General features: G+C 32.6%; 3 protein-coding genes across 4 annotated transcripts; 2 read left to right on the forward strand and 1 right to left on the reverse strand.

Moving 5' to 3' along the window:
- Positions 1–419: 419 nt before the first annotated feature.
- LOC105322922 (autophagy-related protein 13) lies at positions 420–8,047 on the forward strand. The gene is made up of 5 exons (XM_020065109.3): positions 420–761; positions 1,059–1,621; positions 3,295–3,492; positions 3,684–3,987; positions 5,266–8,047. The coding sequence occupies exons 1-5, from the start codon at positions 615–617 to the stop codon at positions 5,476–5,478; spliced, it is 1,425 nt and encodes a 474-aa protein (XP_019920668.2). The 5' UTR covers positions 420–614; the 3' UTR covers positions 5,479–8,047.
- Positions 8,048–11,892: 3,845 nt separating this feature from the next.
- On the reverse strand, positions 11,893–18,432 carry LOC105330368 (post-GPI attachment to proteins factor 2-like). Its single transcript, XM_011432007.4, has 5 exons — positions 18,271–18,432; positions 17,815–18,079; positions 16,729–16,835; positions 15,095–15,203; positions 11,893–14,857 (listed from the first exon to the last, which is right to left on the reverse strand). Exons 1-5 carry the CDS (start codon positions 18,430–18,432, stop codon positions 14,613–14,615), a joined length of 888 nt encoding a protein of 295 aa, XP_011430309.2. The 3' UTR covers positions 11,893–14,612.
- A 19-nt stretch (positions 18,433–18,451) lies between these two features.
- Positions 18,452–22,693, forward strand: LOC105330367 (WD repeat-containing protein 55). Of its 2 annotated transcripts, none has more exons than XM_066075690.1 (8): positions 18,452–18,594; positions 19,264–19,379; positions 19,870–20,055; positions 20,609–20,681; positions 20,935–21,041; positions 21,222–21,321; positions 21,545–21,714; positions 22,092–22,693. In XM_066075690.1, the coding sequence occupies exons 1-8, from the start codon at positions 18,532–18,534 to the stop codon at positions 22,420–22,422; spliced, it is 1,146 nt and encodes a 381-aa protein (XP_065931762.1). In that variant the 5' UTR covers positions 18,452–18,531; the 3' UTR covers positions 22,423–22,693. The 2 variants fall into 2 exon arrangements, with proteins under 2 accessions (XP_065931762.1, XP_011430307.1); XM_011432005.3 differs by lacking the exon at positions 18,452–18,594 and adding an exon at positions 18,605–18,631.
- Positions 22,694–24,980: the final 2,287 nt, after the last annotated feature.

A 24,980-nucleotide genomic window follows, 5' to 3' on the forward strand; every position in this document is an offset into this window, starting at 1 on the left:
CATTTTCATCACTTTTGGAAGATCAACATGGTTCGAGAGAGGTGTGTTTCCTGCAAGAAAATGGTAAGTAAATCACTATATTAGATATTGTTTTATAATTAAAACATATTTTTTTGAGTAATCAAATGGATTAGGCAACAGGCAAAGTTAATTTAAAGTTAAATAAAACATAAATAAAAAACATAACATATTAATGAGAACTATTGTATTTTATTTTCCTAGTATAAATATATTTTTCCCGTGGGTACGAGTTGACTAGTGAAGTCGTACTCAAATATTTGGGTACGAGTTGGTTTGGGTGCGAGTCGGGTTGGGTACGACTTAACTTGATTCCGTAAATAAAAAAATTTAAGTCTTTAAAACGTTTATAGATTCGTTTAAAATCTCGTTCATTAACTCAAGCACCTTGTCGACATAGATCTCATAACATAACGGCCTTGACATTTCAACGTGTAAACATTTCTGAAATCATTTCAGAGAAAGACAGAAAAGGCAAAATGATGTCTTTTCAGTCGATTGTCAGCTGTTTTCGGATCCAGTTTTCATAACGTATTATCCATTTTTCAGAAGTTTATGGCTTTGTTTTATTTCTTAACCTGACCATAGTTTAAAAAATGTCAAAACTAAGTCAACAAGACAGGAAAGACTTGGAGAAATTTACTAAATTTTTGATTTATAAAAGTCTACAAATAATTGTGCAATCAAGGCTAGGGGAGAAGATCCAAGCAAAGTCTAAACCATTTTCTTCAGGAGCAGATTGGGTAAATTTATATTGATAATCTTTTTAAATTTTATGTGTTGCATATGTTCATTGCTGGTTTTTAACACATTTAAGCTTTTGATATTAATGCCTGATAAAATAAACAATCATTCTCTATATTTATTGCATTAAGTATGTGAAGTACAAGGCATACAAAATTGATGTTTTGTTTGCATCAATATGATTTTTGTATTCTAAACCACATGCATGCATACAATATTAGAATTAACTAAATTGTAATGAATATTTTGTGGTTTAAAATACAGGTAATATTTGCAATTAATATTGTATGTTTTAGTTTAACCTGGCCATAAAAGATATAGCTGAAGTGCATAATGAAACAAAGAAGGCTTTAGTCAGTCAGACAGCTCTATTAAGTCAAAATGTTTGTGTGGAAATTTCTCTCAAGACATCAGAAGGGGACTCCATGGTACTGGAAACCTGGTACATAGGATTGAACAAAGAGACTTGTGATGTAAATGCCAGGATCTCATACACAGTATACAATCGAATGGGTATTGCACTAAAGACATTGTTCAGTATTTCCAGAGTCACTCCAGCGTACAAACTTTCCCGACAGCAAGGAGCTAATGCTGATGAGTATGTGATATGCTACCGGTTTTACCAAGGAGATCCCCAGTTTTTCATGCTAGGAGACAATTATCAGACTATAAAGGTTGGTTCTGTGCCAACACCTGTTGGGACCATCTACATCAATCTGGCATACAGAACAAAACTATTAATAACACCTCAAAAATCCTGCAAGGCAATTCCCATTGAAGTGAAGGATGATCATTTTAAGAAAGACAACAGTCCAAGACGACCAACTACTCCCAAACCATGCTCATTGGGCTTTAGAAGGTATTATGATATTTTGTGTCACAAACAAAAATATATATATTATATGCCTGGAAAAAAGATACCTTTTACTTTGCTTTTCCAACCAAAATAGTACCTTGGTAAAATATTGAACTTAATACTTTCCCTTCTTTGTAACTTGGCTGGTTGGAGTAGTTGCCACATTGCTATATGTTTTCATCCAGTTACAATGTAATTTAAATCAAATCTTTCACATTCAATTCTGTATCATAATATGTCCATCTGTGAAATCTAACAGCATCTTGTCAAAAATGAGGCACAAACTTCTACATATTATTATGAAGATAGTGCCACAATTTCTCATTTTTTACATTTCTGGTGACTCAGACTAGTCTCCATTACACCCCTAAAATATAGAATTGTGTGATATCTGTTCTAAATGCAATTCTTTCATGAATAATGAACTCCAACGAGAGCACAAATTCCACCTAGCATCCATATCATAAACATATTCTAAGATACATGTTACATGCACTTTACAATGAATTTGTGTGGTTCACCAAGGCCTTTTTTAATTTTCTTTAAATAGAAACACACGTCAGAATTCCCAGCCAAAGTTACTTTGAGATTTTCCTGTACAATCTATTAAAATATCCACACAGGAACATACATGTTTGACAATTTGGCAGCATATACAATCTAATTTTTAGGCAGAGCTCTTAAATGGTATAATGAATTAGCATTAATTAAGAAAAATTAAGATTCTAGATAATTTTAGCCGGAAAACTTGTTTTTCCTAACTATAGGTAAAAATTTCATGAACTTCAGATGGTTAAGATTAGGGGAATATTCCTAGGGAATTTATAAGCTTCAAGGTTGGATTCATCCCAACAATGTTAACTTTAGTGTTTTTATGCATGTGTTGCTATAAAAATGTAACACTTGGTAGCAAGAAATTGATAAACAGACACACTTATTCATTTGATGCAGTCAGAAAGACAATTCTCAAGAATCGGTAATGTTGTACACCTACAAGTGTATAAAGTATGGTAAATGTATAATGTATATCTATTGTTTATGCTATCATCATGATTATAAAAGTAATTGATAGGCAGGATGTATATACAAGATCTGTTATCAGCCTTCAGTCAGACATAAGATAATACTTAAAACCTCAGAGCACTTGTCTTTGCATCAAACCAGGAAACAGTGTCACAAAAAGGAAGTAGGATGCAGTGATAATGCAAACAAAATGTCAAACACAAAGTGTATGAATGCACATGTATTATTAGTTTTCAAAATTCCAAAAAGAAGAAAAATAAATTTCCTTAATTAATTATATTAATGAAACTAATTAATATTTCTTCATAATTGTAGTTTTAGTTTTAAGATAACGATTTATAATTTTACACTATACATGTACTTAGTGTTTTTTGTGTTGATGACAAATATATATTAATTAAATATCATAAGACATGTATGATATATATCGATCATGCAAGTGGACTATTTCAAGCATATGATGACATAACTTCATGTGAGTTTTTGTAATTGAATTATCATTATGATTGATTGAATATAATGAGAATATCCAGTGTCGGGGAAAAAACCAACAAGTTTACAATGTTACAGTAACTACTTTTTTACCATTTTTTTAATTACGAAACATATATTTTTATTAGACATTAAAACAGCTTTGTTTTGGTTTATACCAGAAACAGTACATCGGAGGATTTGTTTGGGGATGGTGTTGATGGACAAGACCTGTGTTCCACCACCTTCGACAACAGTCCAGGGGAAGCCTTCCTCCTCGGCATGACACAGCACGGACTGGTGCCACCCAACATACAGCAGAAGACAGCCCTCAAAACAGACAACAGGGAGAATAATGAGGCTCCCAAAAAACAGGAAAAGTAGGGAATTTGAAAGTCTTTTTTCTTTTTTCTTTTTTAACTTGTATTGAATTGACATCCATAAAATTGTCTCTTGTTTGATTTTTTTGAAGGTGTATGATAATTTAAAGTTTAATTAATTAAATAATTTTAATTTTAGTCCATTTCTGTCTTACCATGAATAATCTTGGGTTTTTAAATTCCATTCATAGTGTTGAAAAGCAGCTCAGTTTCACTTCGTACCAAAAAGTTGGGGCATTTGCTCAGAATAGAAATTCCAAGGAAATCAACAATACTGACTTAGAAGACGTACCATTCCTAAACTTGCTGCAAGCGGAGGGCAAATCTGAAGTTAAGATGACAGTGCAAAGAGAACTGCAAAATGATATCGAATCTAATGAACAAGTCTCCAGTAATAAGTCGGAGGAAGAAAAAAGTTTGGAACAGGCCCTATCACCCTCAGAAAGTATATCTAGTAACACATCTGCCCCAGATGACTTTGTTATGGTGGAATTGGTAAGTTTCAAATTTCTAACACACAGTTATATTTGTAGATGTGTTCTGAAAAAATTGCATGGCATAAATGTATTGAAAATGAGGTAGAAATGATTCAATGAATGTAAAACATGTTCAACTGTAATATGAAATATTATGGAAATCGTGATTTTGCTGTGCACCTATTTTTAACTTTTTACTCACCTGAGCTGAATGCTAAAGTGAGCTTTTCTGATCAAAATTTGTCCATTGTCTGTCGTCGTTGGCAGTGTTGTCGTTGTTGTTAACTTTTCACACTTTCATCTTCATCTCCAGAATCACTGGGCAGATTTCAACCAAACTTGGCACAAAGCATTACTTGGTGAAAGGGATTAAAATTTGTTCAAATGAATGGCCACACCCTTTTTTAAGGGGAGATAATTTAGAATTATTGAAAATTTGTTGGTATTTTTCAAAAATCTTCTTCTAAAAAACTGTTTGGCCAGAAAAGCTGTAACTTGTTTGGAAGCATCCTCAGGTAGTGTTGATTCAAGTTTGTTAAAATCATGGTCCCTGGGGGTTGGGCGGGGCTACAATGGGGGATGAATTTTTACATAAGAAGAATGTATAGAGAAAATCTTTAAAAATCTTCTTCTTAAAAACTATTAGGCCAGGAAAGCTTAAACTTGTGTGGAAGCATCCTCAGATAGTGTAGATTCAAGTTTGTTTAAATCATGGTCCCTGGAGGTAGTGTGGGCCACAATGGGGGATGCATTTTTACATACATGTAGGAATATAAAGAGAAAATCTTTAAAAATATTCTAGGAAAGTTTTTAGTTAAAAAGCAGTAACTGTGTGAAAGCATGGGTTGTGCAGATTAAAATTTGATCAGACCATTATTCCCTAGAAAAAAGTGGGGCCATAAAGGGGAGGGGGGGGTTATATAGGAATAGAGAAAAATCTTCTTACAGCTACAGCAACACAAGGGGCTTTATATTTACCATAAAAATATGTGGATAGAAATTGGCAGATTTTTTAAATTTTTTGAGCAAGATCTACAGTAACTGTACTTAGTTGTCAAGATATTTTGGTTTTGATACTGTAGTGCTAATTTGATCAGAGTTAAGGCAATTGTTGCTCAGGTTAGCGATGTGGCCCCTTGGCCTCTTGTTTGTTATAGTGTTAAAATATTTTTGAAGACGTTCATGATTTTCTGGGACAACCCTCAAATATAACCATGAATTAAAAAAATTTTAAATGAATTAACTTTTCCCATTGATGCATTAGAATTTTTCAACCTGAATCTGCTCATTTTTACAGAAAACCCCATTTGCTGGAGCAGATCCAAACCAAGACTTGGGGAAATTTTATAGAGAATGTCAAGGGGCTCCACAGCTGACTATGTGTAGTGGTGAAACCAATGTCACGGAGGCACTAGCAGAAATTTCTAGTCAGATACAAATGTTCGAGTCCAACATAGAAGGATTTGATGACTTTGTCACTTCTATCACTGAAAGTGTTACTGTGGAATAGACCCAATAGACAAGTTTTGTGATTCTTAAGAAGTATAAATTTATATTTGTCAACAGCACTATCATTCCTTTTAACAATATTCTTCATAACATAGTGATACTCATGAATATTTTAACTCCAATGGGTTTCATCAATTACATTGTATTTGCCAGTCTTAAATTGTCATTGTATAAGGTAATATGGTGAACATAATGAAAGTCACTGTAAAGTTTTTATTTGCCAGACATTGCCTAAATAAAATGGTTATTTTATAAAGGGAAAACAGCAGTTTACACCCATTGACCCTTCGGTGACCTTGCAAAGGGAAATATTTTTTGTTAATGTTGGAAAGTCATCTGTTGAGAAATTTGAGTGTCATTGCTTTACATGTGATAATTTGAAATGTACAAATGTATTCTAGTCTGTGAGTTGATGAACATGTATTAACCTTCTATCTGTAAAATTTTGCGTATTTTTATAGGTATTGGACTCTACGTATGAGATAGCCTCATCCAAAAATACACAGTCAGTACGACACAAAATTACAGATACATTTGATATTTATACTAGGATACATTTATTAATAATTTGATAAATATTAAGTAAAAAATATTGTTATAATCAGAAATTGTAAATATTTCATAATGAAAAAATACATCAAACATCATATTTTTTGTAGTTTTTTGCATCATATACTAAGGTACAAGTATATAGGTGTCAAATGATATCTTGTGTATTACAACAAAACCTAAAAAGACCTATTCCAGCCAAAATATGAATACTAAGGAATCACTTCAACTTGTAGTGACCCAATTTTCACAGTATTTGTGGGTAGCCCTCACCCACAAATTTACATCCTTGACAAGACTAATACATGAAATGGAAGATATAGTTTTCCTACTGAAAAATGATGCATCCAAGAAATAACATTTCGATGAATAAGCAAAAAACCCACAATCCACAAAAATTGGCCGCCACAAAATTAAATGATTCCACAGTAGGTTGGTAAACTTTTTCTTTCTTATATTCAAACTTGGCTTGCCAAGCAAGCATTCATGAAATGTCAAATACACTTTTTAAAGTTTTTTTTGTGATTTAGCAGTGACTACCAATTATCTGCATTTGGATGTACAACCTGGGTCCCAGGTATAGCCCATGAAAATTTGTTCAGATTATGAGCTACAGACCTGCAGCTAACTATACCAGTAAAATAGATATGTAAGTCAAAATGATTGTATATGGTACTGCAATGGGAGAAAATGTCGACCTAAGGGTTTGCTCACACAATGTCAAGTCCATTAGGAAACTTGATACACACTATATGTGTATTTATTTTGAGACGTTTGCAAATGAGCAAATGTTTATTTATGCTACATGGATATTTGTGCTCAGATGCGAAATCGTAAATGATTTGCTATCTCTTTTTAAGGGATAAAAATCTTGAGAGATTCTGTTATACATATTATTTTGGAACATTTTTCAGATGTTTTTGTATTGCTGTGTGTTCATATGACATGTAGTTTTGCCCTATTTTACACAAACCACGTACTGACTTCAAAGATTGACTTTATCCACTTCAGGAGGCAGGATGGTCAAGAAATTAACCATCTACCTTAAATTTTAAGATATGGTTTGTTCAGCCACATGTATAAACTACCTGTATTTTTTAATCAGAAAAAAATCCATAAATTTTACCTTTAAAATTTGGATATTTCACTATATTCTTGTCTTGAAATCTTCTTATTAAGGAGATTAATACAGTCTAAAAATGGCCTCTTAAGTGGGAACTAAATGAATCATAAGTTCGGTACATTGATTTCTATGTAGCATAAATGTTAAGCTCTCCAAATATCTTGCATCAAATTACTTTCCTTTTTTTCTTTTTGGAAGGAGAGGTATTTGAAGTTTGTCTTCATAGCAAATAGAGTGCAAATACCTCTCTCTTGCATTTTCTCTTCTTCTCCATTATATATTATATAACAATTAATCTCTATAACTTTTTTTTTTTAGTATGTGAAATTCCTTTGTTCACTTGTCTTTAAATATGGTTATAAAAAAGGGAATTTAAAATTAATACAATGTATGTAAATTACTTTTTAAATATACCTTTTAAACAATTCTTGTATATTTTTGCAACATAGATCCACAGTTTCCAATGCATTTCTCGAAGCAAAATCAAAATAATTTGCAATTTTGTTGTGAAATACATCTTTATGCTCAAATGTGCCACTAGCTGCTTTTGTTTAAATTTTCATTGCAAGTGTTTCATTTTGTTCAAAAATACATAAAACTGAAAGCTATGAATACCAAGTGAATGCTTCATGAAGTTATCATACTTTTGTGTATGTAAAAATCACTGCATGGTGAAAATACACAACTCATTAGAGCCCTATTTGAACATCATATGTAGAAAATTTAACAAGTTTTCCTGTACTTCAGTACACACAAAACGTTCTCATGTTGTTTGATAGAAAGTCAAAGACCATAATGCATGGTCCATTCCATTAATAATTACTTGCATACAAATGTACATTTTTATTGGTTTACTGGCATTTTTTGGATGTGTTAAATAAATGGAAACTGTGTTGGGTTTATTGTTTTTCTGAATTTTACAAACAGTCTAATCCATGTAATTAATAAATTGCAGTCACGTCAGCTTGCTGAATTTCAAAGAGTCCATCTTCCTTTTCAGTGATTAAATGAGCATCTTTCTAAAGATTCTTCATACTTTTTAAAAAAGACATTCATGGAAAACTTTACCTTGTGGTATACAGTCAAAATTAAACTTCGATCAAGATAAGCATTACTTGGCCAGTAGAGTGTCATGTTGTAAATCTTGAATTTACTGGGTGGGTGTAAATACAAAATTTACAACATGACAACTTTGTCATGTTGTAAATTTTGTATTTACACCCACCCAGTAAATTCAAAATTTACCACATGACAGGAGTAAAAATAGAAGTTACTGTAGACTGTGGAGACTTGTACCAAATTTTAGAATGGTGGACTGGAAATTCGCAATCGAACACCTGCAAGCAGCTGTCTGGACAGTTGTGTAAAACAAGAGACTCGTGGGCCTTAACGGTCACCTGATTAAACCCTGTAAAGGTTACATATTTACATACGTTAAAGCTAGGAGCTCTAGAAATAATACATTAACTTTCTTCAAAAAAAAAAAATGGAAATACGAAGGTATATCTAAATTAATGTCGCAGATCAGATGCGATCAATTCTTGAAAGTCGATGGAAAATCAAAACAGTTTGAAATTTCTATATTTTCTGTTTAGTTCTGATAGTTTCAAATCATTTTAACTAGTTCTTTTGAAAAGGTAAAATTAAATTGAACGTTAAGGTTGTTTCTGTACGCCCGCGACGTATATAATTTCTGGTTAATTTGGCGTTAGCAGGTTATGTAAATATTTTCTGCAATGGTCCATAACTTCATAACCCGCATTAATCATCAAAGGAAGCATTTTATTGTTTATATTTACATTTTTTCAAACAAAATTTAAAATGAATTAATCGTTAAGAGTAATAAAACAGTACGTTAGAAGAAAGAAATAGTCAAGTCGTCTTAATTATATAGGAATTTGAGTCTGACATCATGGATATTTTGTGCAGTCTATGATTTATCTTAGGTTGATTATTAAGCTTGTTAGAACTGGATCGTGTAGATTTTTTTAAATTGCAGTCTACGAAAAACGGTTCCATTCAGTATGCATTATATGTTTCATTTCAATATATGACTGGTTGGTCAAACAAAATTTGACATTATTTCAGTTACTTACCTTCTAGAATTAAACCGGGGCTTCCGTCAACATGCTGCCACGTCTTGACCACAGGTGCCCGAGGAAAGGACCGACACCCCCCCCCCCCCCATACATCCCCCACCCCCCAAGTATCCAGACCCCTAAGACTTTATGTCACATATCCAATATAATTTATACATTCTTTGAACAAAATTACATAACACAAACAATTTTTTTAACAAGGTCCTCTCTTTACATAATACAACTGCATATATGCCGTAAATTGCAATGTTTTAACACGTACGAAACTTTAACTCCCAGGCCGAGGTAGTCCATCCGATTTTTTTTTCAGACTGGGAGCTACAGACCAGCAATACCTACAGGCCGTGCAGACAAATTATCACATTGCGCTAACGCGCGGTATTCAATTTGTCTGCACGGCCTGGTGTGGTATTGGACAGACGATATCCAAAAATAAGCATTGAATGCGTAGAATAATGTGAATGCGATTTCTGAAATACATATCATTATCCTGCTGTAGATGTAGTGCAAGTGAATATTTCGTGTGAGCATTTAGTCCATTACATGTGTAAGTCTTCTTTTTTATCATTGGTTATTTTTTCTATTTTTTATTTTTTTTTTTTGGTCTTCCTCTTTATTAATTGATTTTGCGTAATTAAATCTCTGGGAATTGTACATACATGTAATATTCTTATTTAATTCTTGAACAAAACTAAAAAAGGGTTTCTTAGTTAATACCTATAGACAAAAATTATATTAAATTGAAAGTTGCCTGCGTGTCCCCATGCAGATTTGAACATTTGTAATAATACTCGATCGTATCGATATCCCTCTTTGTGCAAGTCTACTTGAAAAAAAAAACAACCAGTGGTCCGAAGATATTAAAATCAAACGGGTCATTGAAATGAAATATCAGAACTTTTGTCATTTTATTTCTTTGCTGTATATTATAAATGTGTTGAATTTGAAGTATCATTTAGTAAAGAAAAATTCCATATGTTTTAGCTTGCAATTTTATATATTTATACAAAGGGTTTAAACATCCATATGCATAAACAATATGACAGTAAATGTTAACAAAATACGATGCATAATAATTTATATAATTGTATACAAAAATTGATAGAGAAAACACATACTAGTACTTTGGCTAACGCAGTGCAGGATCAGACTTTTTTTTCACCAAATCAAATATTAATTCTTTTATGTTCGACTCCTAAAGAATACAAATATTCAAGTGCTTTAAACAACTCCTTAAATTTAAACAAAATACAAGGAGAGAGAGAGAGAGAGAGAGAGAGAGAGAGAGAGAGAGAGAGAGAGAGAGTTAGTTAGTTCTATGTACAGTTGTTCATCCACGATCAATCTTTTTGACATGCTTACAACTTATCACAAATATTCACATACTAAAGTTTTAGCTGCAGATCTGTAGCTCCTGGTCTGAAAAAAAATCCAAAGTCATCCGAATTTTTTTCAGACTAGGTCATCCATCCGAATTTTTAAGATCGGAAGCTACAGATCTGCAGCATGCTGAGGAAAATAGAAATTACTGGATGATGGAATTCATATTTTGTCACTATCTCAATCGCTGTTTTTAATTCTTGTTTAGTACTTTCCCCCTTTGTACCGCATGCTATTTGTATTTTTTCAAGAACAATTTTTTAATCATACACATGTGTTTATTGAACTTACTGAATATTAACCACCCACTCCCCCAAAAATAAAATAATAATAACAGGATTTTTTTCTGTGCTTTAAAGTTTAATGAATCATTACTCTATAACAAAATGCGTCACATACAGTGCATATATTCAATCATGTAGTACAGTCTACAAGTCGCATACAATATGTACATGTATGGAATAAATAGGGTAGCTATTATACATGTAGTACCACTTAACCACACACCCCATATTTCTTTTTTAAAAGTAGAAAGAAAACTGATATAGTTCTAGTAAGACGGACTATGATATCTTCAATTTTGCAAAGCGTTTACAAAATAAATAGTAAAATTACATTAATTTGCCTATAAACATCAATAAAAAAATTTATAAAGGTAAAAAGTGTCAAAACGAAAAAAAGGGGGCATGACTTCAAGTTTACACCCTTACCTTATTACCTATTGTGCTATTCTGAAGACAACACAAATACAAACCATCTTCATTTATTGTTTATTTCACTAGAAAGTACACTGTATAATTATGTACATCCTCAAAAGGAGGTGTCCATTTCAAATTAAACGATACACAATTATATGGATTGTGTTTTACCCCCATTATTATCCTGAATTCTGACAATTACAGTAATTTACAATGTTCCTTCTAAATCAAAGTGGATTGTATTTTTTCATATTATCAATCTCAATTTTCACCAACATATCTAAATATGTTTCTTCCAGAGAACTTAGTTTTATAAACATATACATGCATGTAAATGTATTAATGATGTTTGGTGAGTCATGTGGGATATGAAGAAGGCGATTTGGCGATGTACATAATTATATAGAATATTATTATAGTCCCACACACAATGGGCACATAATATTAACATGGTGATAGTATTTTGGCAATGTCTTAGCTAATTTACCTCAAACCAGATCATTTTGTTGTTTTTTTCTCACTTAGTAAAAGTAATGGTTCCAAAAACAAATCAGCAAAAGCAACTGTTAAATTTAATATTTAAGATTTAATACAGATGTCATTTTAAAAAAAAGATATTTTTTTACTGTTGTGAACATACATATATAAATTAAATACGGTTTAAAAAAGAGTAAATGTAAAAATGAACACAATGGAATTATTAAAAAGATAAAACTTGAATGATATGTTAATCCTGGACGTTCACTTCTATGTGTTTGAGAACAGGATTCCGTTCAGTTCCCTCATGCTACAAATAGTGTTACATTCAATAGTTTCTAAAATTTAGAAATTCTATAACTTTGAGAATTCTGTCACAGTGGCTTTATCATTTTCATCTAGAACCACTTTTCAAGAATTTTGTTGTTGAGTAGTTCCACGAAACCATCGGAAGAAAGAAATATGATAAAAAAAGAGTCAATGGAAAGAAATTTAGTAGTAAAATAAATTAAGGTATCCTTGAAAATGTACCTTTTACAAAACCATAGTAATGGATCCTACAACATAACGTAGGTAAAGCTTGTCAATTTTTTAACGTATAATTTCTAAATCAGAAAATGCTGACAAATATACTCATTCCATGCAACAAAGTAATCAGGAGTATTAAGCAGTAAATTCAGCCAGTAGATAAGTAGCTGGATTAATATCATCCTAATGAAATTTGTCCGTACAAAGCTGAAATCTTCTGGTTAACTCACTATATACTGTATTGACAAACGCCTTATTCAATAAACATGTACACTGTACATATACCTAATGCATATTAATCTTTTGATTCTTCCGCTTAATAAAGTAATACATATACATGTATATATATTTAATTCTAAATGGTAAGGAATAATTGTAACCACATTGCATGATATAATGCTACCACAAAGAACTAGGTACAGTTTTAGTCATATTTCGCCCTGTTTTAGAGTGATTTTTAAAAATATCACCAGAAAATGGAAATGTAACATTTATTTACCCAAAAATACCCATAAACTAAGAATCTATAAATAGTTACCTGATTAGACTTTCACAAGGGTAATTGTGACGTCACAAACAGTGCATTTTCCCGTAATATTCATAAAACTGAGCAGGTGGTTTTTGAATACAAATCTATGTCCGCAGCCGTCGTCCATGATGAAACTAACATTATAACTTTATCACGTTAAAACACATGAAATATATTAATTTTGTTGTGGGCGACGGCTGCGAACACATTCTCCTCTTCAAAAAGGAATGAGAAAATGTGCCATTTTTCATCATGTTTGACTCAATCTTATAAATGTGCCAAATTGAAATCATAATTATTTTTTGAAACAAGATAAAAGTGTATAACTTGGCATTTCATATACCAGGTACACACATGTTCAAGAGATTATATGTGGATTTTTATGAGATTTAAACAACTTTTGAATTTTAGGGCAAATATTAAAAGAAACTGTACCTTCTTCTTAAAACCATGGACTAGTAAATCAAGACATTTATGACACAAAAGTGAATTAATACAATGCACTATGTCATCAAAATGTTCATAAAAACAAATCCAACACAGGGCAGGACAGATACAAGATTCATGTACTGAAAACTGGAATGGTTGTTTAAAACAGACAAAGAGAAACTAATGTTTCTGACGATAATCAACGTAGCCTGTATTATATGACCCTGCAATTCACAGGAAATGATTGTTACATGATTGTAAGTATGATAATCTGGAGCTTTTTAAGCCCCCCCCCCCCCATAAAAAAATGAAATACAATTAACCATAAGATTAAGGACATTTTTTACAAACTAGTGAATCAGGGCTCTATACATACAAAATCATTCCTTTTTTCTGTATAGAAAGCAAATAATAATGTGTAAAGTGAACTTTGCACTAATGAATAAAGATCAGACAAAAAGTGACTAACCCGATTAAGGGATAGAGTAACAATTTTGGTGCATGGCAAGAAACAACACACAATATGTCTGGCTAATCTACAAAAATTCTAAACCTGTAACATCAATACCATCATACATTTTAAAAATAATCCTGTAAAAATTTGGATTATTTAAAATATCTAGTAAGAATGTGAATAGAATCCCTGTTTCAGCCACTGATATCCAATGAACTGGGTAAATGTACAGATCTTTTACAAATGAACAATAACATGTTAAATCAATGCATGACGAGTATCAACCATCTTTTTTAATACCATTATGCATATCATAATTATCTTCCCAACACTGGCATCTATTTTTGAAAAAAAAAAATTGTAAGAGAAAATTCATGTCACAATCAAATATAATCAGAAATTTCTATACATGCCATGAAAATCAGTCATTAAAAAGTTAAAATTTTGCAGCATTTCTTCCGTAAGTTCACAGGCAGGTTAAAATCAACATAAAAGGCCGAAAAACTTAATGTTTAGTTTCTCATGCACCGGAAGCATTATGTCAAATGCTGCCCATTTATTAATTTTATTGTAATATCACAGAAAATTAATGAATAAAATTAAATAAAGAAAAATGAATTGTACTCCTTTTAAATACATGTACATGCATTGTAATTACCTGTAAATTAAAATCTTTGCTGACAGCAATATGTATTTTTGAAATTTTTGGCCTGAAAAAGTAAATACAGCAAAATGTTTTCTGAAAATTTTGGCCTGAGAAAGTAAAGATTAATTTTTGGGGGCACAAAGGACAAGAACAAATAAATATTGTATCATCATTGCACATATTAGAAACAGGAAACAAAAACAACAAAACTATTTCTTCATTATCATTGGACGCTTTCCCCTGCCCCTTTCTTCCTAATTCGTAAACTTCTTCGTTTCCCATCCATTTCATCATCTAGACCATTAGTAATGGCCTTGACCTCAGGCGTATCTCCATTGGTGTACACAGAATCTGAGATGACGTCAGCTGCTATGATTGATTTGTTTTTGAATTCTAAATAACCGCTGACATGATATCCCATGTTGGAGTATGCTATTACATACTCAAATGCAGAGAAAAAGCTAAATGCTGAAAAAATAAGAAAAAATGGCTACAAATGATCATAAACATACAAATATCAACATTAAACAGAAATAAAATTGTGCATTAGTAAATTATTATAACAATAATTTAATTAATCACATTTTGTTTTTCTCTCCTTGCAGATTTTACAGTGATTTGAGATAGAAATAGATTGAGATTGGCCAAGATTAATCTTAGGATCTCTCTATGCATTACAAGTTTATCACAGATTGAAGAACTTACCATAAGGAACACAGAATACCCTGTGTAATATAAAAGCTGTTAACAGTCCGGTTGTGGCTGTCATTATACAGGCAAACATGATCCATTTAATCTTCAGGGATAACTTCTCCTGTAAATTGAAAATCAAATGAAGTCATTAATTTCTATTTACCAATAGTTAGCTCTCCCTTCTGCTCCCTTTTCCTTACAACTAATTATTGTGCAATGGTTTTTTTAACAACAGGGTCTATGCTTAATAGCCTTTATCTCTACCAGGTACATGTATATTTGTGAATTTAAACATTAGAGATACCACAGAGTACTGGTATATTACATGTAACCTGTTGCCTTTTTAAAAAATATCAACCAAGCGCAGCAAAACCACTTCTTTTGCTACTCTTTTTGTCCATATTGCATTAGTATTCCTCATTTTGCACATTTTATGTAGAAAACGAGAAAATTAATAGTGGTATTCAGGCATGAAAGAGGAACAAATTGAACAAGACAATATTGAGATGATGACCATCTCAAAGGGCCCCGCTTACATAGTTGATAAAAGGATGAGAAGAATTACAGAGAATATTGCTTTGACCTTGACCTATAACTTTGAAATTTTCCATCTGGCATAGAACTTCTAATTCAATCTTATTACCCCTTACATACTGGCATTTTTGTTCAATCTGAACAGATAAAAACAAAAATGGAAAATAATCTATGGTCTAAAACTGATTATAAAGAGATCTGCTATGACGTTCATATTGACTTGATTCAAAGTCACTGCACGCCATTAACGAAACGGCTCTGTTTAAGTAAAGTATTAGCCAAAAGGGTTAAGTGGAGAGTATATATATGCTCTTAAAAAAGGATTTTTGTTTGATCTGATATGACCTTGACATTTAATCTACAAACATCATTCAGGGTCACTGCATAATCATAGGCACCATGTTGGTGAAGAATGAGCCAACCTGGAGCAAAGGGAGAAAAGATAATTTATGCTTCGGACAAGGATTTTACCTATAATTCTGCTATCATAATAATGGCATTTGACGTTGAAAATTGGTTAAAGGTCACTGCACACCTGTTATTTTACAAGCTGTGCAATGTAAATTAAGCTAAATAAGGCTTAGTGGAAAGCATATATACTCTGAAAAAAGGATTTTTGCATGGTCCGATATGACCTTGATCCTTGACCTACAAACTTTCTTCAAGATCACTGCACATCTTTTGACCATAGACACTCTATGAGTGAAGTATGAGCTAGACTGGAAAAAGTGGAGAGAAGACAAGAATTTCCTTTATAATTCTGCTATGACCTTAATCTTAGACCTAGAATTATGGTTCAAGGTCACTGCACACCCTTTACCCAAAGGCACTCTGTGAGTGAAGTATGTGCCAGATTGGGCCAAGGGGAGAGAAGATATGCTCCGAACAAGCAATCTTGGACGGGCAGACAGACGGAAGGACAAAAAGACAGACGGACGGACAGAAGGACTGTTCACTATTGGGCGCCTGCAGAGTGGGGCTCTAATAATTCACTTATAAATAGGCATTAAGGAGAAAAGATATTTGAGATTTTACAACTGGAGTGAGGATATTGTGAGATTTATTCATTAGATTAGACTATGAGATATTACAGATGGGTAATAATATCTTACCGTAGGGGTCAAGATATCTGTCCTCGTCCATTTGAAGATGAGGGTGTTGAGTAACATGTAGCAGCAACTTGTAACCATAAAAACTACAAATATCTTCTCATGGACAGCTGTAAATGAGAAACAATAATTCTCATTGCAGTTTACATTTAAAAGCACGTTTTTTTTTGTAACAATTATGTCTCCAAATTCTTAAATGCATTATTAATAAAATGTAGGCTCTAAACTTCCCATAAAGTAAAATACTAGGAACTATCATCATACTTCTCTAGCATTAACTTCCTGCCACAAACTTGAGCAAATGTACTCTAATTGTAAATGTTCCTGGTATGTTTGTACATACAAGTATAAAGTACCAGTAGTATTTCCTGTATTTCATTTATCAATGCATTTAAAGTTGTTTGTACATGTATTGGTTACAATGGTGATTATGATATAATTTACCATGTTTAATTCATAATATTCTTTAGCTGCAGGTCTGTAGCTCCCATCCTGAAATAATTTGGATGGACAACCTGAGAGCTACAGTGCCTCCATAGTAAAAACTGCAATATACGGCGCACAAAAATTGCACTGTTTTAGATTGATAATGGTAACCTTATTTACATACAAATTCTTTAGAAAACATTAGTACCATTAAAATTTTGATGCAATATTATTTACTAGGGCCTACTGATATTTTCTCTGTACTTGCTTCTGATATTCTTTTAAACACCATCACTAGCCCCCAAAAGGTCAAGTGGTGCAGTCTGTTTACATGTAAAAATGGTGACTCCTGATCTCGAAATGAATTTAACATGCTTTATTCTCAAAGGTCGGTTAACATGTTTTAGAGGTAAGTAAGAATGTGATATCAGTGGTAAATTGCATGAAGAATTTAATGGTACTAATATTTCCCACAGAATTTGTGTGTAAATAAGGATAATCAGTCCAACAACTAGTGCAATTTTTAACATGCCAAAAACTGCTGTTTTTAACTATGTTTGGCACTGCAGCTCCCAGTTCGTCCATCTGAATTTTTTCAAACTGTGAGCTACAGACCTATTCTTTAAATAAGGTAATTATAGATGTCAAGTAGCGAGTACTTACGATAGTTTTCCTTGTTAGAGATATAGGTAACTCCAACCAAACAAGAATTTTCAATGGTGTATAACCAAAAGTTAAGACTGAGTAATTTCTTGAAAAAAGGTCTGAAATCCTTGTCTACATATGCTAATCTTGCAGCATAATAACTGTAGTACATGAAGCCAACTGCAAATCTTGGTGTGGCATGAAGACCAATGCAAATTCTCCAAAAGTACGCCCCTGGAGTTATACCTGTCACAGCACTAATGGAGGGAATAACATTGGTTGCCTGAAAAATTAAAGTTTTTCAGCATTTTAACACGTATTTACATATATCAGTATATAACATTAATATAAAACGTGTAAAAACCACGCCCAAAAATATACGGCTGGTTTAGATAAGGCATGGTTCAAAGAGTGTATCGAAAGTACTGTGAATTATCAAATACACATAAGTAATGATCACGGTAATCCAATTACCTTACACACCGTCTCGTTGACGTCATCGAACCGAAATATAATACCATGTAGAAAACAGTACAGCAATGAAAACGCTGGCAAAGAGACAGTTACGATTGCAAATGGCTTAAACGGGACAGTAAGCTGAACATCTTCTACTCTTCGGGTTTCTAACTTCCCCATTTTATCACAAGTTTCTATTCAAAACCACAGTACTAGCTTTGTTACGGCTGCCGGTATACTGGCCGCTCATAAACCCAACTCGTTCGATTTTTTTGGTTGATGGGGAAAATCAAGTCAACTTGTTCGTTGTTTGTACACTCTGATTTCATCGACTTTTTCATGGTAAGAGTTATCTAAAAGAAAAATGGCGACGAACAAGGCACGTGTATTTGTTTTTATTTTGAAAGCATATAAGACATGAAGAACTAAACCTCATAGTTTATAATCATGTCAACGATTTTAATTAATTATAATCATCTAGTGAAATTCCTTTGAATTTCATGATGTAATTTTGCTGGTAATAAGCAGATAAGAAACTTCTTTTATAGTAATTTATACCATGTTTACTGAGGCCAGTAGCTAGTGACGTATATATATACTATATACGCCCCTGCTGAGGCAGAGATTTAATTTAACTGTTCACTTCATTGTGTGCATTGAGGTAAAGATTAATATGATAACTAATTAATGTAAATGATTGTCAAACAATTATTGTTGACCAGGGTAAACTTTCATGAGAATTTTAAGTGGCTTTACTTTTGGAATGTTTTATCAACATGATAGTTACCAAAATTTAAGCTCTCTACACCTCTACAAGTTCACTTCATTGTGTTTAATTCATTGTATGCATTAATGATGAAGATATGGTAATAAATATTTTTATCACCTAATTTATACTATCACATATTCGACAAGCTATTCTGCAATTGTCTGAATGTCATGTTGCTCATAGGACTAAAGGAGAAATCCTAAGAAATTCCTTCTTTGACTTTATCTGTTTTCATTCTTTAGAACTCAAATTATGAAAAGCCAAAAGATTTGAAGTTTGATGATTTGGTAGTAGATATTTGCTTCCATCCAAATCGTGAGGTTATTGCTGCAGGACACATTGGAGGAAATGTGACGATGTAAGTAAGAGCTTAATAAACAAGCTATAGTATGTCGGCAGTTTGTTGCAAGAAGTCTCATTGGATTGAATGTGTTTGGTTTTCTGTTTTGTTATTAGCGAAAATGAAGGTTCCATGAATAAACATGATAAAATACTTTGTAGTTTAAAATGCAATGAAAATGTATGGTCACTCACTGGATACATTTTCAATTTTCATATTACACTTGGAAAATGTACATCACATTGAATTTTAAGTAGTGCAGTTGAAATAACATTGATATATACATTAAAAAAACTGTTAAAATAAACATGAAAAAAGAAAAGAATATCTCATGGCTTATGATAGTATTCATTGTATATGCTTTTTATCCAAGTATTGTTGCATGTGTTTTGATCATCATTAAAGTTTGTTGTAAAAAAAACACAACTATGGTGGTTTTTTTCAAGTAGATCACCTCCCATGAGGACATTTTAACTAATATATTTATATATCAGCAATTCATTTTCAGACACACATATTCCACCACGGGGGAAAATAATGAACTGATGAACCTGGAACACCACAAAAAAGCCTGCAGAGCTCTGAAATTTTCCAGTGATGGCATCCATCTCTATACAGCATCTAAAGACAAATCCATCCAAGTGATAGACCTCAACACAGGATCTGTCAAACAAAAACTCAAAGGAGCACACAGGTACAACTGTGACGTGTCCTAATATCATATCGCTCTGCTACACACTTTAGTCATATATACAGAATATATACCTGTTCATCAGTGTGTAGTTTTATGAGGACAGAATAAAATTATTGTTGGTTTAGAATTGCCCCCCGCCTCATTGAAATACCCTCTAGTGATAATATTTTTTATAGCAAACAATAAAAAACTTTTTTTTATAGGTAGATTTTTTTTTTAACCAATTTTTATTTGATTTGAACATATTTTATTATGCAAAAATACATTTACATAAATGGATTTACCAATTTTTGATTACCGTAATTAGAATTCAAGTTTGAAATATAAAAACAAATCCCTCCCTCCCTCCTGGGTCTAGAAACCTCCAGGTGGCAATTCCAAACAATTTTTTTAAAGATGGCCTTAGATCAAATTGGTTTCAGTGGTGTCACGTAAATAATCATATGTAGTTAAGTGGTTTTGAAATTAATTTCAAATTTTCTGTTATCCCTGTTTTAAGTGTTTCAGTTCTTTGATAGATTAGTTGATATTGATTTTATCAAACATTTTACAGTTCAGCCATATATTGTCTACAAGTAACTGGTGAAAACTTCCTCGCTTCTGGGGATGATGATGGCTGTTTGAAGGTAATATAAGCATGTGCATGTGGTTAGCAATTTGATTTAGAAGGTATTAAATGCTTCTGAAGTCAAGGAAAGATTAAAATTGGTATGCTTTTATGGATTAACAACAAAAATTGAAATACATTTTTAGGTAACAATTACTGATTAAAAACTTAATTACAAGGTTGTAAATAAATTTTCTATTCAAGTTGAAGAGGGCAGTTTTAGAGTAAAATCAGACATTGTTTGCCTTTTATTTTGTTGTACCCTAGAACAGCTTTGGGATTTAAGGACCAAGACGGCAGTGATGGATATGAAAGAAAACGAGGACTATATCAGTGACTTAGCTGTAGATGACCAACAGAAATTCCTACTGGCTACAAGGTACATGAGCCGGTAGTTTTTACTTCTAACAATAACATGTTACAGTGTGGAATAAAGGAGAATGGGAGTGGCAAAATGTTCATTTAGAAATGATATAAGATTTCTTACGCCTTTTAAAATTTGAGGTAACTGTATATTACTGAAATAATGATTTTGTTTTTCTCTCATGTTTTTTGCTAGTGGAGATGGAACACTGACAGCATTCAACATAAGACAGAAAAGAATGGAACTTCAGTCCGAGTTGTTTGACTCTGAGCTACTGTCATTGTCAATTTTAAAAGTAAATATTATTATTAGTAGTCTAATTGAATGGTAATATCTTGTGTAAATGAAGTATCAAAGAATTACATGAAAAGATTAATTCATGTAGTGCATGAACGGTACATATAATTTTTCAAAAATACATACTGATGTTAGTTTTCTGAATACTTCACTGTGCTCTTTTTTTTTTATTAACAAAATAATTATTTTGTTGCCATTATAGACTTATTCATAACTTTTAGGGGAACCAGAAGGTCTTGTGTGGTACCTCAGAGGGGGTCATCAACATCTTTAATTGGGGAGAGTGGGGAAATATCAGTGACCGATTTCCAGGCCACCCTCTGTCAATCGACTGTATGGTGCCAATCACCAGAGATATTGTGTGCACAGGCTCCAGTGATGGCATTGTCAGGTATATAGAACCTACGTATAGACCTGCCTTATTTGGTATATAGGTACTTGTTTGAAATCTTTGTACTCAAGTCTGTCAGTCATTGACAGAACTGATTTTCATTACTTATATTTTTTCAATCAGTTGGAAGTACATAAGTACAAGTTCAATGTACATGTTGATAAATGCAAAGTCACTGTCTTTGTACATGAATGAGAGAGAGAGAGACAAACACACACACACACACACACATTGTTCTATCCCTTTTATTGGATTGTTTAATATACACAGAATTTCTTTGAACTATTTTCAGAAATTCTATTCAAATTATAAAAGATTTTTCATTAGTACTGGTACGTGCAACCCTGTATTAAATATATTTTTATCTTCCTTTTCAGAGCTGTTCATATCCTGCCAAACAGATTTATGGGTGTGGTTGGAGAACATGATGAATTCCCAGTTGAAAACCTAAGTCTCTCACATGACAGAAAATTGCTAGCAAGTTGTTCACATGACCAGACTGTAAAATTCTGGAAGGTTGATAACCTTAAAAAAGAAAAAGTGAATACAAAAAAGAAAGCCAAAAAGACTAACAAACCCAAGCACCTGGCTCCAAAGGATGACTTCTTTGCTGGCCTGGCAGAAGGTGAACCTTCATCAAAAACTGAAAAGAATGATGAAGATGATGACAATGATGATAGTGATGATGATAGTGATGATGATGAATAAATCAATTGTTGTAAGATGAATTTGTCAGTTTCTGTTCATGGTATATTAAAGATATTCCGATTTTCTGAAACGGCCAACTGCAAACAGTATATTCCGCACTGGCTAATTTGGGTCAGGAAAACTTGAATAATGAAGGCCCTTGCTCCTTTGTATGCAGGATACTCTCCATATTCTGTTTTTAAAGATCTGTGAGCAGACTGTGTTTTTTGTTCGCTGGCTCTTCTTATACTCTTCATATACAAATGCCAGTAATAAAGCACATTAAATACAAGTTTATTTTATTTAGTTAATCAGCTCAAAAACCATTGCAGTATTATGAAATTAATAGACCATTGCAAGGGTAATGAATGAAGACATCAGAACATGGATGACAGGAACATTGTCTTCCACTCCAGTTTTATTGTTCTCTCCCTCCACTCATCAAACAAGTTTGTATCATTGTTTGTGAGCTTTTCCTTTGATGTCAGCAATTCATTTTTTCTTGATACACAACAGTTTTATGTGGTGTATCTGTGATAGATCACACTTTAAAAAAAAATAAAGAGTAGCAAAAAATAAGAAAATTGTATTTATCATTTACAAATTCATGAACTTATCATTTTTTACTGCTTAAACAGCCACTTAATTACGGCTCGAAATGAAATACACAATTATCTAAATCCGGTGTACTCCACGAGTCCAGATTTTTTCCTCATCTTCCGGCATTATCGAATCAACTTGTCGCACTTTGGTACCTGAGCCCTTTGATAATAATTCCTTCATGCAAACATCTAAAACTTTGCCGAAAACGGCAATAAGGTCGCCATGTTCATCAAGAAAATTCACTGCCATTCTGTTTATGTACATCTAAAACAAAGCGCCATTACAAGTAATTCTGTTTAGGATCTTCATCCCGGAGATGCATATCAACAGATTGTGAATGTTCAGGTTTCCTAATTTACTTAAGAAATTCGGTTTCAACTATATCCTAAGAATTGCGAGAGCATAAATTCACAACCGTCATCCACGGCATTTTTGCTTAAAAGGGCGAGGTAGATGGAACTTTCATAAAATGTATTACGCTTAACTTCTAGAATCACGTGCTCTTTTTCATTGGTCATATAAAATGGAACATAATAAAATTTTGATAGATCATGGGCAACTCAGTGCATTGAAAACAACGATACAAAACATATAGAGTAACTTTTTAACTTGTGCATCTTCAGATATCAGACTCGGGGGACAAGCCCCCTCGTCTGTTATCTGAAGATACACTCGTTAAAATGTACTCTATATATTACTTGAAATACGAATGTGAAATATATGTATGTCCTTACATCGTATTAAAGAGCAAGCAGGTAAAAACGGATCACCTCGTATCTAAACCTAAATTCTAAAGGAAATTACACGATCAGCTACGTTTTGTCAACCATGCCGTTCGTAGCAGATCGTAGTGGGAATGACAATTAGAACTTTACATTACTTGTATAAAGAATGGTAAAGGAAAATATTTTTGAATGCCCTTTGCGGTATGTGATCAAATGACATTTTAAATGTGGACCTAAAAAATCAAAAACATTCTTTTTGCGTTCCTGAAGGAGGTGGCATTTCTACGAAAACCCATAGAGTTTATTTTCGTTGTTAAAAAAAATGTTTCGCGAATAAACACGCAATTCCTTCAAATAATTAACATATCGTTGAGAATGTGATTTTCAATATATCAATGAAAATTGATAACCCCAATAATTATGAAATTACATTATGTACATTATGTAAAAGTCTTTACATCCATCGACAAAGTGCTTGTATCACAGCTTAAATACCGTCAACTATATTAACTTAATATGCTCTTAATCGTTGAAGTACGCGAAATAAAAAAGGCTATAAGAACCCCCCCCCCCAGGCAAAAACATTTACCCCCCCCCCCCTTGAAAAAATTTTATGGACCCGCGCATGACCAGAAATTAGATTTCATGAAAAGGGACCGATAGAAATATTTTTAAAAATCCGGTTTTCCCCTTTGTTTTTGACAAAATAATCTGAACGACTTCATTTGGATTTTTGGGTTGATTTTTTCCCGTTATTTTTATTTTTTTTTAATCAGTTGTAACTCATACAGAAACTGACAAGACTGAAATCTTCGCCATACAGTGATTATATAAGGACCTGTCGGCGTGTGAATAGTTAATTGCATTCCTTAACTTCAATTTGAAACTGCTTTCAAATCCATTGTTTAATTATGTAACGGACATGTAAAATTAAATTCAAATAGCTATAATAAACAATATTTATTTTCATCGTTCATTTACTTAAAGTGTTGACTGAATGGATATCTAACGTTACATTTGAGAGCACAAACTTCACCGACTTGCACGGGCAAGAAATGCCGGTTGTGTCGTTTGTGAATTTAAAACATAATTCATGCATGCATTAACCACTTTACACTTATTATACGTTTGATGATTCCACGAAACACCCCGCAATCCATGTAATGGTGGTTTTTTTTTAAGGATCGTACGTGAATATTATGATATTATAAGCTACAGAAAAGGGGAGTTAATTACATGCTGAGAAATTTA

The sequence above is a fragment of the Magallana gigas genome, chromosome 2 (assembly GCF_963853765.1).
Source record: "Magallana gigas chromosome 2, xbMagGiga1.1, whole genome shotgun sequence".
NCBI lineage: Eukaryota > Metazoa > Mollusca > Bivalvia > Ostreida > Ostreidae > Magallana > Magallana gigas.

Excerpts from the sequence above, each read along its gene's own strand:
- LOC105322922 (XM_020065109.3), top strand. The coding sequence starts at position 615 with ATGTCAAAACTAAGTCAACAAGACAGGAAAGACTTGGAGAAATTTACT. Across the intron at positions 762-1,058 it reads TTTCTTCAGGAGCAGATTGG|TTTAACCTGGCCATAAAAGA; the intron begins GTAAATTTATAT and ends TGTATGTTTTAG. Across the intron at positions 3,988-5,265 it reads ACTTTGTTATGGTGGAATTG|AAAACCCCATTTGCTGGAGC; the intron begins GTAAGTTTCAAA and ends TCATTTTTACAG.
- LOC105330368 (XM_011432007.4), bottom strand. The coding sequence starts at position 18,432 with ATGGGGAAGTTAGAAACCCGAAGAGTAGAAGATGTTCAGCTTACTGTC. Across the intron at positions 18,080-18,270 it reads TCAACGAGACGGTGTGTAAG|GCAACCAATGTTATTCCCTC; the intron begins GTAATTGGATTA and ends TTAATTTTTCAG. Across the intron at positions 14,858-15,094 it reads GGTATTCTGTGTTCCTTATG|CATTTAGCTTTTTCTCTGCA; the intron begins GTAAGTTCTTCA and ends TTATTTTTTCAG.
- LOC105330367 (XM_066075690.1), top strand. The coding sequence starts at position 18,532 with ATGGGGAAAATCAAGTCAACTTGTTCGTTGTTTGTACACTCTGATTTC. Across the intron at positions 19,380-19,869 it reads ATTGGAGGAAATGTGACGAT|ACACACATATTCCACCACGG; the intron begins GTAAGTAAGAGC and ends ATTCATTTTCAG. Across the intron at positions 20,056-20,608 it reads AAACTCAAAGGAGCACACAG|TTCAGCCATATATTGTCTAC; the intron begins GTACAACTGTGA and ends AACATTTTACAG.